The sequence below is a fragment of the Anser brachyrhynchus genome, assembly GCF_964034855.1.
Source record: "Anser brachyrhynchus genome assembly, chromosome: Z".
Lineage (NCBI taxonomy): Eukaryota > Metazoa > Chordata > Aves > Anseriformes > Anatidae > Anser > Anser brachyrhynchus.
Window position 1 is genome coordinate 25504573 of NC_137697.1, and position 14366 is coordinate 25518938.

Genomic DNA, 14366 nt, shown 5'->3' on the forward strand with positions numbered 1-14366 from the left:
TCTGTGACATTTTTAAAGTATTACCCAAGGGCCAGCATGTTTCTTTGGGAATTTGATAGACTGATAGTGTATATTTACCATTTTACATAGGTATCTACAGAAAGTTTCTCTGTGTCTCATTCACACTTGAAACGCTCACTAAATTCATCTGGAATACTATAAAAGAAACACCAAATCATTTTAGGTAAATAAGCAAATTTATGCTCCTCGCTGTTTTTCGTTTTTCTTCCTCCCTTTACTCCCTCTGCAAAAAAAGGGTTGTTTCAGACTTTAATGGGTCTTGTGGTGTTAATCACAGAATACCCAGATGGCTGAAGTTGGAAGGGACCTTTGAAGGTCACCTGCTCCAACCCCAGCTCCAGCAGGGACACCCAGAGCAGGTTGTCACAGGCCATGTCCAGGTGGCTTTTGAAGGTCTCCAAGACTCCACAACCTCTTTGGGCAACCTGTGCCAGTGCTCGGTCACTTGCACAGCACAGACGTGCTTCCCGGTGCTTAGCTGGAATCTCCTGTGCTCCAGTTCATGACCACTGTCTCTTGTCCTGGCACTGGGCACGACCACAGAAAATAATCCAAACAAATATCCTATCTAAACAAGATAAGATTTTTACCTTCATTAGGAAAAAGCATGGGAACACATAAGCAGAAGAAATGATCTGGCTCTTCCCAGCTCCATGCTCACTGAAAATACTGATGTTAAGACTTTCATCTGATTTCCTAAGGAAATGGATGTTAATTTCACACTCTCTTCTTTCCTATTGTTTTTTGAACTTGTCAACCAAATTTAGAGCGAAGTTCATCCGTTCAAAGATAACCAAAGTCCTTCAAACTTAAGCAAAAATTTGTGATAGAAGAGAGAGGTCCAAATTATTGCTTCACTGAGGAAAAGGGTGAACAGAACACGGACCTTTGTGGTCTTTGTATCTTGTTTTGGCAGCTACCAGCACTTCTGGCCCACCATAGAACCCAGAAACTTTGGATTAATTAAAGACTGTTGTTTCTTGTCTGATGTTATGAACAAAATTAGCGTATGTGCATATAAAAACAGAGACGATGATAATTCATACAAAATCCATGGAGAAACAGGCCCCATTAGTTGTGCAGCCTATGGAAGACAGTTTCTTCTTGTTGCAGCCTTTGCTTGCCAGTACAGAATTAAACCTTACTTGCTCTAATCTAAGACACTTCGATCATGGCATAAGAGCATCCATCTTTGAATTCTGCTCCACAGAACTTTCTGCTTGGTGTTACAATGGTACAAAAAGCATGGATAAAAAACTCTGTTTACATCAACCCTCAGCAACAAAATCAGCCAAAAATCGAAACGTGTCTTTATCTAGGAGTATGTTGCCCACTTCAGGAAGTCATTCTTCTTAGGCAAGTAATAGTGTTGAGCCATTTCTAAGAAGGCATGTAATAACTTGAAGAAATAACAGGCTTCTGAGCTGCTTGTGAGGAGGGAAGGATACAGACTATGAGAAGAAAGTGAAAAGTTGTCTACTGGCCCCTTTCACGCTAATTAATGCATTCAGAAGCTGTACTGAAAGGAATTTAAACTCGTGATAGTCATAAGAGAACAGATCAAAGAAGAAAAAAAAAACAGACCAAGTCAAAGAAAAGAAAGCTGTACATGCTTTTAGTCAACAGACAGAATACAAGTCTGAAGGAGGTAAGATTTGCATTTTTTTTTATTCTACTGAAACTTTTCTATCTTGATTAAAAATTATGTTTCAGCAGAGACTTAACTGACTCAGTGAATTTTAAAAATATTTTGCTTCCTTGGCTATAATTCTCTTCAGCAAGGTCACCAGTTTTTATACTTACCCCAGTAAGGTAGGTAGATGTGGTAGATACTGTCAAGTAGGATCTGTTGTGCTGCTTAAACGACAGAAACATGATTACTTGTGGATTTTTCCTTTGTAACTGTTCAGACTATTTTTAGTTGGAAGATTACTCTCTTAAAATTGAAAATTAAGATTATAACTTCCCTGCACGCCTAAATACAGCTTGTTAGCAGGTATAAGTTAGTAATGATCTGAAATCAACAGCTCTTTGACAATTTAAGTTGACTGAACATCTGGCCTTTGAACATTTATAGAGAGTAATAGAAATAAAGAAACACATCCCTGAAGGCATAATACTATATGTATATTTTTTCCAAATATTTCTTCCTGTCCAGGCAAAATACCTTTTTTCTTTTTCCTATATACCTAAAAGACTTTAATTCAGAAGTCTGTTATCAGTTGGTGCCTAAAGAGACCATGTCAAATCATTGTCTGGTGCACTCAGATGCAAGTAACTTGGTGACGGTGGAACTGGTCATAGTTACGGTTTTGAGTTTTGCCTTAAGTCGGGACAGTTGCAAATATATATGGATCTATATGGACTCCATTCTGAAAATAACAGACTGTCCTATCTCTCTTAAATGATCATACTCAATGAAAAAGTTGATAATATTATACCTTAAAGATAACAAATTATTTCTTGCACTTTAGGGCCATAGTTCTGTCCTGTGGGTTTGAACAAGACTAAACTCTCAAAATGCCCAGAAGAAACCACCATCTAGATGGCAACTTTTTCAGAGGAAAAGGACACAGCTATCTTGCAGTAGAAGAGTAAGCATAAACCAAAACCTATTTTAGCATGTAAGCTGAAAAAAAACACTTAAATTGAAAAGAAATTTACAAAATAGTAACAGAAAAAAAATCTCTGTTGTATATAGATGCAGTGCATTTTGGCTGTTTTATAGCTCTCTGTAACGTTTGTCATTGCATTACCTAAAAGTGTACTCAATGGTTAAGAAAAATAAGAACTGCAGAACTCAAGAATATGGAGTTTGATCATATGATCACCGGTAATCAGCCATTACAATAAAATTGCCAGGCTTATTGAGGATCATTTAGAATTACACTTTTGAGTCTGGTGCAATGTGATATTTACAGTAAGATTTACCTCCAGGTCTACACATCTCCCTTCAGAATCTCAAAAAGGCATCGTCTCACCCTAAAGAATAACACCAGTGAAATGGTAAAACACCATCAAAAAACAGATAGAGACATCAATGCCATACAAATGTGTCTCTCATTAAACCATTTCTGGTTGAAGCTCTGGTTAAGCAGAATTAATTCAAGCTAATACTTTGTGATCTTTGGCTTACAATAAAATATGTTGCTTCTTGGGTTACTAGAGAAACTATCCCACTGGTGATGTGTTATTACTTTAGACAAATATTTCCAATGTGCTTGGGATATCTTTATGTGGAATGTACTTCTAGTAGTGGTTCACTGGACTCCGAACTTCGTGACTTGTGCCATACACACATGTATTGCTACATGTTTGTTTTTATATGTGCATCCACAGAGAATAAACAAAGGGAAAGACACTCTCTTCACTCCATATCGAAGGCTCTGTGCCTTAACAGACAGCAAATTAGCACAGGAGGAAGAGGTTTTTATGACAAGGAAATATGCAATTACCTTGTCACCCTGCTTTCTGATGTGGAACTATGTGGAAATATGTCAAATATCCTAAGTCCTGGTAAGCAGTGGTAAAGATGTCTCTCAGCACAGTTTGCAAAGACTACCTTCCCTAAAATGACTCATTGACATCAATACTGCGCCTAGTACGACAGGGAACAAGAACTAAAGAATTGCAGAGCTGTTTATGAAAAATTTAAAGTTTCTGACAACGTTTTTGGGATTGTGTAGTGTTTTGTGTATCTAAAACAAACAAACAAACAAACAACAAAAGCCAACCTTCTGCTACCAGAATTTGTTGTAAAGTGATGCAATTAGGATACATTTCTCAATACTTATCGCCTGGAGAAATTTAACAAATAAACATGAGATGTGTTTCTGCGCGTATGGCATTTATATTATTTCTCATTCTCTTCCAATATCACAATGCCGTTTGCTGGACTTACAGGCATGGACTTTTTTTAGAAGCACTGGTCACAGGTATATTATTTTTGAAGCTATATATTCCTCATTTTTAAAATGTTTACAATCTTGGCAGAGAACAAACTTCTCAATCTCCAGACACTGGCTGAAGTTACTGATACTTTGTCTGTTTTCTAAGGCAAATCCTGCTTCATGCCTTCCTCTAATAACGTGATATAGATATAAGCTTTTGTGCTAACCATTCCTGCTCCCAAAATAATACATCTAGTTCTGCTGTTAATTATTTTGGTTTTCTTTCCCAACAGAGCCCTGGGTATTGGAATCTTCATTTTGGTGCTGGCCATGCTATTTATCCTTGGCTGCTGGTATTACAAGAGACGTAGTGGCTATAAAAGTCTACGGGTAAGTATGGCAGCTTGCATATTATTATTTTCAATACATATTATCATTATTTGCAGTACATAAATGCAGAGAACATCAAACCTGTCATAGGACATCATTGTTTCAGGCTAACATATACATGGGTAATACTATGCAATATGAAGCGCTACCCACCCTGCAGAACTTGCAAGTCAGGCAGAGGAAACTGAAGCACAGGGATGTGAAGCCGACTGCCCAGCTTTGCACAACCCACCAGTGGAAAAACTGATCTCTAGGAAGCATTATATTTAAATTTACATAAAACCATGTTGTGTTCTGGGAATTTTTGTTTGAGTAAAAGTAACATCTCCACTACTCATAAGATTTACATCTACGTAAGGGCAGATATGATTAAAGTAAGTCTAGGAGGCAGAGAAGACGAATGACACTTTTAAGGAACTAAGTTAGTATTGCATTCATATAGATGATGAAGAAGACAATTATATAAAAGCTGACTTGCAATTTTCAGATTTTGAAAAAAAAAAGGAGGATGAGTTTGAGATTTGCTTTGTAAAAGCTACTTTAAAATTTTATTTTCTATCTTCTTCAAAAATATTTTTAAAAAATTATATTTGATCCATCCCACAAAATTTGTTGTTGAAAGTCTCAAAGCTTTATCTTTGAAGCTCTGTTCTCTCTCCTGTGAGAAAGAGGCAGTTTTTAAACATGTAAGTGGTAACTATCTTTTAGTTACCCTAATATTTCTAAAAAGACAAACATTTTGAATTAAAAAACATAACTCTTGTCAGCAAATCAATTTCCTTGATGTTCCCAACAACTTTGCCCTATTACCTTTCCAGTGACCTATCCAGTAGGCACATCAACTAGAAGAACACATAAAACATGAACTGCCATATAAACAGGTTTCTTTCATGCCTGCACATCATGGTAAAAAACACAATGTCTTTTTCAATTCCATTTCACTGCAGATACTTTCTGGTTTTGGAAATCTTATTTTTGCTAGGATTTTTGGAAAGGGGAAAACTTGTAAAGAATTAAAAAAAAACATGGTGGAAAATGGAAAAAAAAGTTTGAGATTAAAGACAGAAATGTGTGGAAAAAAAGGTCCCTGCAGTGGCCGTGGACCTAAAAACGAGATCCTCGTTTTTGCTGGCAATATAACTGGTGAGATAGGAGGGAGAGTATGTCTTGGCAGACACAGCAGAAGTACTAGATAGATTGCCTCTCTTACTTGCTGCTGTTATGTTGTTGTACCTAATCCTAGATTCTAATAAATACTGTAAATATACTGTCAAATATTAAAGGATTACAGAATCACAGTCATTTAGGTTGGAAAACACCTTTTAGATCATCAAGTCAACCGTACGACACATTCACTAGTGTACTTCAGCTTCACATTTTCTTTTTTCTTTCACCTTCTCCATGTTTCTTCTTGATCTGTCACAGAGCAAAAGCACTAGTATGGGCACAATACAAACCGTGGTAGGTGAAGGAAGAATAATGGACTGCAAAATGGCTCTGCAGGAGTACAGAAACTTTGATTCTGTGGTAAGTTGCCACTCGGGGCCTTATTTACTTAAAACATAGTAAGATATGGTAAGACAATCTTGGTAAACAGTCATTCAAAGAATTCTTTCTTTGGTTGTGCTCTCTAGGTTGGGTCTTCAATGACTACAATAACTGTTAAGTAGTATTTTGTAAAATTTTTACTGTGATTTTTAAATTACTATTTAGATTTAAAGTATACTATTAATAATTCTTCTTTTTTAAAGAAAAATCTCTTTCACCTACCTTTCCTAAGTTGTCTGATAATTATGCAATCTAATAGCATGATGTAGCATGTGAATGCTAACATATGCTGAATAAATATACATAATAGATACTCCTAATACATGTTACTCCGTGCTGACTGACAGCAAGTAGATTGTTCTGGTACACTACAACCTGTCAGGGAGCACCACTTGAAGGTTTTAGCTACTCTAATCACTGTGGAAAGAAAGAAGAACATTCAAAAACACATAATTTTTAAGAAGTTAAAATAACTTAATTGGTAAATTTATGCGTCAAGTCATGGTTGTGTTTAAACAGTTTGAGAATAGTGAAAAGGGTAATTTATAACCAATTTTAAATAAGCTTCCCAAATTGTTAACATTGCAAATAAGATAACATATATGTGTTGAGACTCTTAAAGTTTTATATATCAGTCTGAAATCTTAACATATAAAACACTTTCCTTATAAAATTTCTAACTTAATAAATTTAAAAATTATTTATTAGGATGAATGATACAAACAAAATCATTTTAATCTGATGCAAAACCAGAAAACATGTTAGAAAAAAAAATAAACTTAAATAATATAAAGACATAATGAATTAGCTCAGCTATTTTAAGTTATAGTACAACTCCTGATATGAAAGCAAATACTTCCTTGCATATTTAATGTCATTTTCTTGTACCCTAATTGTTTTTTCAATCTTTCACACCACTTTTCTTACCATAGGTACCCGGTGCTCCACCAGCTTATGAAAAAATTGATGCAGATCAGTTACCACCACCTTATTCACCATGATAGCAACAGACCTTAAACTTTGAGAACATCAGTACAATTTCTTCATGCTCCCTCTTAATTCCCTGTACAAGCTTAACTTTCTTAAAGATAAAACTGTAAGAAAAATCACATGCTTTCAAAAGTAACTGCTGAAAATTATTCCTGCATAGTTTACAGAACTAGTTCTTAAAATGCCTCAATAAAGCTGAACGTGCTTTTGTTTTAAGTTCTTCATTTCCTATGGTCAGATTAATTCACTGTGCTGAACTGTGGGCATCTTGCCTCCTTCACAGATCTACCAACAGTAAATACACACCATAAGCCAGATAGAAAGTGCTGGCAACTTTGTTTACATCTTCCCCACTTACTCCCCCTTTATTTTAAAAAAGACATAAATAAACTATTCCCTAGGAAGTAACGTACAAGAATCTGTCAGAAGATGGAAAAAAATATTTGACTACATGTCCTATTGAAAAAAAAACAAATGATTTTCCCTAACAGCAGTTCTAAAAATTAACCTGCCCAAGGAGACTATATGTTACAGAAGCCTTGTACAGCAGCATCACATCACTGGTATCTGGAAAGAAACAATTCCTCATGTAACATAAAATATGACACAGGCATTTTAATAATTTCTGCTCACAGGCCATATTATTTCACACCTGTCATTGGGTATAAAGATGATCGCACCGGTGTCCTGGCAAGAAAGGAGAGCAATAACAGAAAAAAAAGAATTGTGATACATGTAAATTAAAGTACATTACTTTGGCAGCTATTGCTTACTTAGCCTTTAACTAAACAATTGCCAGATTATTACTTAATATTATACACAGATCAGCAAGTTTATAGCCAAGGCCTGATATCTTACAATAGGAGGCAGCTAAAACTGTACAATATTCATTAAACAGGAAAGCAGTTACAGAAAAAAACTATTTTAACAGAACAGTTATTAAATGCAATTAGTAAATAACCCAATTCATTCTCAGTAAATAAACAGGCAAACACAAACACCTTAATACAACAAAAGTTTTAAACACAAGTAAGCCTATGGTGATAATGATAGAGAATCACAGAATCACAGAACGGTTTGAGTTGGAAGGGACCCTTAAGGATCACCCAGTTCCAAACCCCCTGCCATGGGCAGGGACACCTCCCACCAGACCAGGCTGCCCAAAGCCCCATCCAGCCTGGCCTTGAACACCTCCAGGGATGGGGCATCCACAGCTTCTCTGGGCAGCCTGTGCCAGTGCCTCACCACCCTCTGAGTGAAGAATCTCCTCCTAACCTCTAATTTAAATCTCCCCTCTTTTAGTTTAAAACCTTTCCCCCTTGTCCTGTCATTATCCGACTGAACAAACGTTGCTCTACATCTCTTTTTAGGCTATCTTTAAGTACTGAAAAGATGCAATAAGGTCACCCAGAAGCCTTCTCTTCTTTAGGATGAACATCCCCAGCTCTCTCAGAGCTTTTTCATTAGGAGAGGTGCTCCAGCCCTCTGATCATCTTCATGGCCCCACTCTAACAGCCCCACATCCTTCTTGTGCTAAGGGCCCCAGACCTGGATGCAGCACTCCAAGTGGGGCCTCACAAGGGCAGAGTATAAGGGGACAATCACTCCCCTTGACCTGCTGGCCATCCCTCTGTTGATGCAGCCCAGGATGCAGCTGGCCTTCTGGGCTGCAAGTACACACTGCTGGCTTGATGTTGAGCTTTTTGTCCACCAGAAACCCCAAGTCCTTCTCTGCAGGGCTGCTCTCAATAACTTCTTCTCATAATAAGACATAGAGTTTTAGAAATGTTTCTTTTTTAATATTTTTTATATAGATTAGTAAATTATATACTTGCTCAAATGTAATAAATATCTGTAATTGCTGTGAAAGATTATACTCAATATATACAGATTAAGAGGCTGGCTGCCAAACCATTAAAAAATACCAGTAAAGAACAGGGCAGAACTTAAAAGCAAGAGACTTGTAGCTGCCCAAGTTGCAGGCTGCAAGAACCAGCTGTTATGTGCTTTCTGTATTGCACCCAAACGCTCTGCACTTGCCCAAAGACAAGCTGAAACATTCTAAGAAGTTTGTACCCTTATAGAGAAAGATAAATATATAGAAACATCACAACTAGCAGAAATGGAGATTGTGGTATGGAGTTTTCAAATGTCCAGGAAAGACTTTCATGTGAGACGAATAGTTGCACAGTGTTAGTAATAACTGGTCTCCAAAATTTGGATTTAGAATTCCCCTGATATGGTCATGCAGAGGGAGGGTGTAAAAGTCAAAGATCTACTGCTCCATGTGTTTTTATCCTTTTTGCAATCAGGCTGCAAACAAACCACCTGTAATACAACTATAATTCTCAACAAACATGGACTTTGTGCCAAGAGACAGAGGATATATACCACATACATCAGAGAGCCCGGAGAAGAAAGCACCGAGGACATTCACCAGGAAGCACTTGGTTTCTGAGAGTCTCACAGATCTATGGGGACAGGAGGGGCATATGCAGCCGGTTGACAGGACAATACAGGAATGTTCACCTCAGTAATCTCCGTTGGCTTATTACCTGCTGCAGCCATCAACCATATTGCCTGTGACTTTTCAGTTAAGTAAAACATTGTCAACATATCTTGATTCATGTTCATGCCTAATATTGGTAAAAGATCCATCACTCTCTTGATACATGTCCATATATTTACAAAACATACAACGTTTCCATTAAGGAACATACTTTTTCTTGCCTTTAAAAGCAAACATTTTCACTTTGTATGTAAAGGGAAAGGTTAGTGAGTTTGTCTGTGCTTCGGAGAAGCAGTGTTTAATAAGTTGTGTATTTCTGTTGACTGCACACTGAGCTGTGCAGCAAAGCTGGAAGAATGACTTGTTCACACTGTTTCGTTGAACATATTTTTTGTCCAGTAGAACTGACAGGTGCTTCCAGTGTTGGCCGTTGGCCCTACTTCTGCACTGAACTTTACATACAGTAAAAAAGATCAACTAGTAGCAGTGCAAAAGTTAAACAAGATGTCTACAGCTACTGTCTAACAGTTAACATCCAGCCATTGTGCGCTTTTTGGAATTGACCCTCTGTATTCCACACCCTTACACAATCATCTGATTTGACTGTAGTTCCTTTCCCCAGAAAATCCATGGCTCAAAGAAGGTTCGATTTCCAGCAAACAGAAAGAACTACTTCTCTTACTGCAAGATTGTAGTTCTTCAAGAAATTTTGTCCACATATGTGCCACTCTTGGGCCAGTGCAAAAGACGTTGCAAAAAACACTGGGGCAGCCGTGTCCCCAGGTGCCTTGTGCTCATGGCAAGTCTGAATCACCTCTCAAATTCCTTCAGCAAACGAGACTTGGAGACTGCAGGCCCCCCCCCTTTTTTTTTTAAGCAGAGAAAAAGGGCACAATGCAGAATCCACCAACAACGCGTTTTTAACTATTGACATCTAAGCCACAAGATACAGTTATTGACTTCTCTTGTTCCCCTGCAATAGTGATAGCAGGTGATAGCAATGCACTCCACTCTTTCTGTGCTCACAGGGCCCAAGAACTGCATCAGTGCTTGAGCATCAGATGTGCTCTCACATTTCTAAACCATTTTAGAGGTACAGCCCCCATTATGTGCCTAGACCACATGCTTTATTTGTTCCTTCCCTGGGAGGTACACTGTATCAGTAAATGACATCATGGGACCAGGAGTGATGGCCTAATACAAATACTTTAGCCTTTTACTACTAATTTTGACAGGTCTTTTCAACTCAGCTAGCTCTCAATTCAGGATGGGAGAAACAGACTTCTGTGCTGAACATCGTGTTCACTGTGTTCTCTGCTTACGCAGAAAAGCAGCCTTCCTCCTTCCTGATTTATATTTGAATTTACCTTGTAATCATCAGCTGCATTCTTGTAGCTATTTTGGAAAAGAACTCATTCACATTTGATGGAGAGTATTTTTAAATGAAAGGTCTAATCTTTCAATATATGTCAGTTTGCCCTTTACCATTTACCGTGGCAGAAATAATTGATTTCTGTTTCTGTATACCATCACTTATGCCCCACGTAAGTTTACTGACCGTCAGGAAAAAATAAAAACAGCTGCCCCTCCTAGACACAGAATCCCCCCTGCTCAAGCAGGGACATCCGCAGCAGGCTGTCCACAACCACGTGCAGTCAGGTTTTGAAGATCTCCATGCAGGGAGACTCCAAACCTCCTCTGGCCAACTTGTGCCATTGCTCCACCACCAATACAGTACAGAAGTGTTTCCCCGTGTTTAGACAGAACCTGCCAGTGGTGCTTCCACTTTGCCAATTCAGCTAAGAATACCTTTAGCTTTCTTAGCAGCAAGGGCACCCTACTGGCTCATGTTCAGCTTGGTGTCCACCAGGAGTCCCAGATCCTTTTCTGCCAAGCTGCTTTCCAGCTGGGTGGCCCCCAGCATGTGCTGGTGCCTGTGTTTGTTCCTCCCCAGGTGCAGGTATCTGCACTTCTCCTTGTTGGACTTCATGAGATTCTTAGCCCACCTCTCCAGCCTGTTGAGGTCCCTCTGGGTGGCTGCACAGTCCTCTGGTGAATCTGCCGCTCCCACCACTTTTTGTGTCACCAGCGAATTTACTGAGGGTGCACTCTACCTCATCATCTATGTTACTAATGAAGATGCTAAACAAGACTGGACACAGTGTTGACCTTGCACATACTTCAACAGCTTCTCCCTGAGGATCTTTTGGTGGACTGTGTCAAAGACCTTACTGAAGTCCAGGCTAACAGTTCTCAGTGCTAGATTTTCTGTCTAGAGTCATTTACAGTAGGAGCTTTAGTCTTGTTGTTCATCTGGTAACCCTGTTTACAAAACTTTTAAACCAATTCAGAATTTTTGGTAAAACAGCAAAGTCATATAGCATGTGTGAATATTCCCTCAACTTTAATTTCCAATAGAGTCATCCTTGCAAGGATTAAAAGGATGCCTGTCTTGCAATAAGTTACTCATATTTCTGCATTTCCAGCAATCTTTTCCTGAACTCTTCTGGTGTCAGCACAGCTTAAGAAGGCTGTCTTTCTTACAGCACTGGTAATCCCCAGGATATGCACTCCATGTACGCTACATTTCTTGCTTTTGGCTTCACCAACAGAAGGGCAACAACAGTGTTTCACAGTCAACTCCTTTTTTAGAACTTGTGCTTTTTAGCAGGCATTCATATGCCTCTCCCACTATTGCTTTAGCTGAAGAAGCAGTTTTAGCTTTTTATGCCTACTTTTTTTTCCTGCTCTGCTTCTCTGAATTACTACACACCTTTTGCCAGTCCCCAATTGTCTGGCTGCAATGTCTATTTTTTCATGACACAGATCGATCCAGGTTGATTTCATATAATTTTGCTGGAATTACTGCTGGAGGCTATGTATGCATACTGGGGAAAATTAACTCATTCTTAATCTATTTTTGGTCCTTTCCACTAAGCATTCTCTACTGGGCACTACAGTGAGAGGATCCTGGGATAAATGCACAGCCCAAACCACATCTTTCACAAGGGCTGGGCTGCTGCACCAGCCATGTTGCTGGTATTCCATGGAACAAAGTAAGAAACTCACGTTTAAGTGTGAGCTGTTCTTTGAACAAAATTATGATTTTGCATCAATTTACTAGGCCAAAGAGGGAAAGAAAACTTTCTAGAAGGAGCTTTTACAGCTCCTTCCTACACTGTACTTTTCTCATGACTTGGGGAAGAGATAGTTGTCTAATCTGCTGCCAGATTTGGGTACTGAAGATCTCTCTCTCTCATAAATGCACGGGTTTGGAATCAAGCTGAAATTCAAAGAAACACCAACTGAAGAGTTTTGTTTGTTTGTTTTGGGGGATCTGAACTATCATTTCATTTTGGGCCAATAAATGCAGACATCTAAGGGAAAATCTTTAGGACAGGCCTCTTCCATTTTTTGAGTCTCTCTATCAAAGATTATTCCAAGACCACTTCGCACTCTACAGGTAAAAACAGTATTTTGAGGGCATAATGTGTAATTGAACGGCAGCATACTGGCTAGACAAGCCTCAAACTATCATAATTTTAGTATTGACATGTTGCTGATGTGAATTCACAAGTCTGTTTTATTAAACAGATGTAAGCAATTCCTTCTCCCCAGTAATTAAAAATTGTATGTTTATTATACTGCATAAACTGATTCCATCACAATTCAGCTTTTCTTATCATTATAACCAAGACATCCTATGACTTCTTCATTATACCCAGTCATTAATCCTTCTTTGAAACTCTATTTTACTGCTGCAAGTTATAAAAAAGGGGAGTGAGGAACGATTGTGTCAACAGCAGCACATAAGTGGACAGGATCTCAATGTCTATCTTGGCAGTAGGTGCCTATGGGCTACAGATAGCAAAAATATTCTAATATTACACTTGTACATTTACTAGAAGGAACCAGTGTGAACAAGTAATTAGTGAAGAATCTTGTCTTCTTTCTATGACACCAATAGTGACAAGCAGAGTTCTAAAGCTTAAGGACAATCACAAAAATCAGTTACAGTGGCTCATTTCCTGCCTTGTTTTCTTGTACTTTTTATTTTCTATAAATACTACTGTCAGTGCCACTCACATTCTTGAAAACAATTTAAGTTTCCAATTCATTTTTCTTCTTTGGTAAAAAAGCAAGGATAGGGAAAAACAGAGCAATAATCTAGTTGTCTAATATTTACTTGTGGATAGTAAAAATAGTGGATAGTGGAACAGGAGTCAGGAAGAAATCTGTACTTAATTTTCACCATTTGCAAAAGGTGGAAAGTTATATTTATGCACATTTTAATATACTTTCTGTGTAATAAATTTCATCATAAGCAATATAATTAATTCATTACATTTCCTTTACTTAGCTTTTACATAACATTTCCATTTAATGTGTAGCTGAGACTGAAATAAAAGATACTGTAAGAACACCACTTTCCTGCAGTTTCTGAACCAATCATATATGAAACAACAAAGTATTCTGTTTTCCAGATACCCTAGTGTGAAAAAGAAAGTTGTAAGCAAATTTAGTATTTTGAGAAAGGAAGAAAGATCTTCAAGATCTTAAAGATTATTGTATGTTTCAAGGCAAATACTTCAAATAGAACATAATCTGTCACATTTGTAAAAGCAGCCTCTTAACTCAAAAACTTTTATTTGGGTTCCAGTGAATAGAGTGATCATGCACCTAATATACAGACTTAACTTTGTATTGTGTCCAAAAGCTTAAGCACAAAAATCATCAGAGTCCAAAAATCATCATGTTCTAAATCACTACAGAATTTAGCTTGTTCTACATTTTCAAAGGAGCTAAACCAAATGGAAGCAGGGACTACAGAGAGAGAGGAGAGCACCAGACGTGCATTGGATTTAATAATCTCATTTAAACGTCAAGTCTTTAAAATCATGTTTTGTAAGTGAGTGTAGTTTTATAGGATAAGCTAAATCTACTTTGACAATTAAGTGTGTTTGGTTTGTAACCGGTATTTCTATGAAGAGGTCAGTACAGGACAGATTCATAGTGCT

At 37.8% G+C, this 14366-nt stretch overlaps 1 protein-coding gene across 1 annotated transcript; it reads left to right on the forward strand.

Moving 5' to 3' along the window:
• Positions 1-1454: 1454 nt before the first annotated feature.
• On the forward strand, positions 1455-7201 carry MLANA (melan-A). Its single transcript, XM_080574469.1, has 5 exons — positions 1455-1669; positions 2496-2615; positions 4205-4301; positions 5727-5828; positions 6782-7201. The coding sequence occupies exons 2-5, from the start codon at positions 2542-2544 to the stop codon at positions 6848-6850; spliced, it is 342 nt and encodes a 113-aa protein (XP_080430595.1). The 5' UTR covers positions 1455-1669; positions 2496-2541; the 3' UTR covers positions 6851-7201.
• Positions 7202-14366: the final 7165 nt, after the last annotated feature.

Coding starts and splice junctions, on each gene's coding strand:
- MLANA (XM_080574469.1), top strand. CDS start 2,542: ATGCCCAGAAGAAACCACCATCTAGATGGCAACTTTTTCAGAGGAAAA. Junction 2,616..4,204: donor AGCTATCTTGCAGTAGAAGA/GTAAGCATAAAC, acceptor CTTTCCCAACAG/AGCCCTGGGTATTGGAATCT. Junction 4,302..5,726: donor GTGGCTATAAAAGTCTACGG/GTAAGTATGGCA, acceptor GATCTGTCACAG/AGCAAAAGCACTAGTATGGG.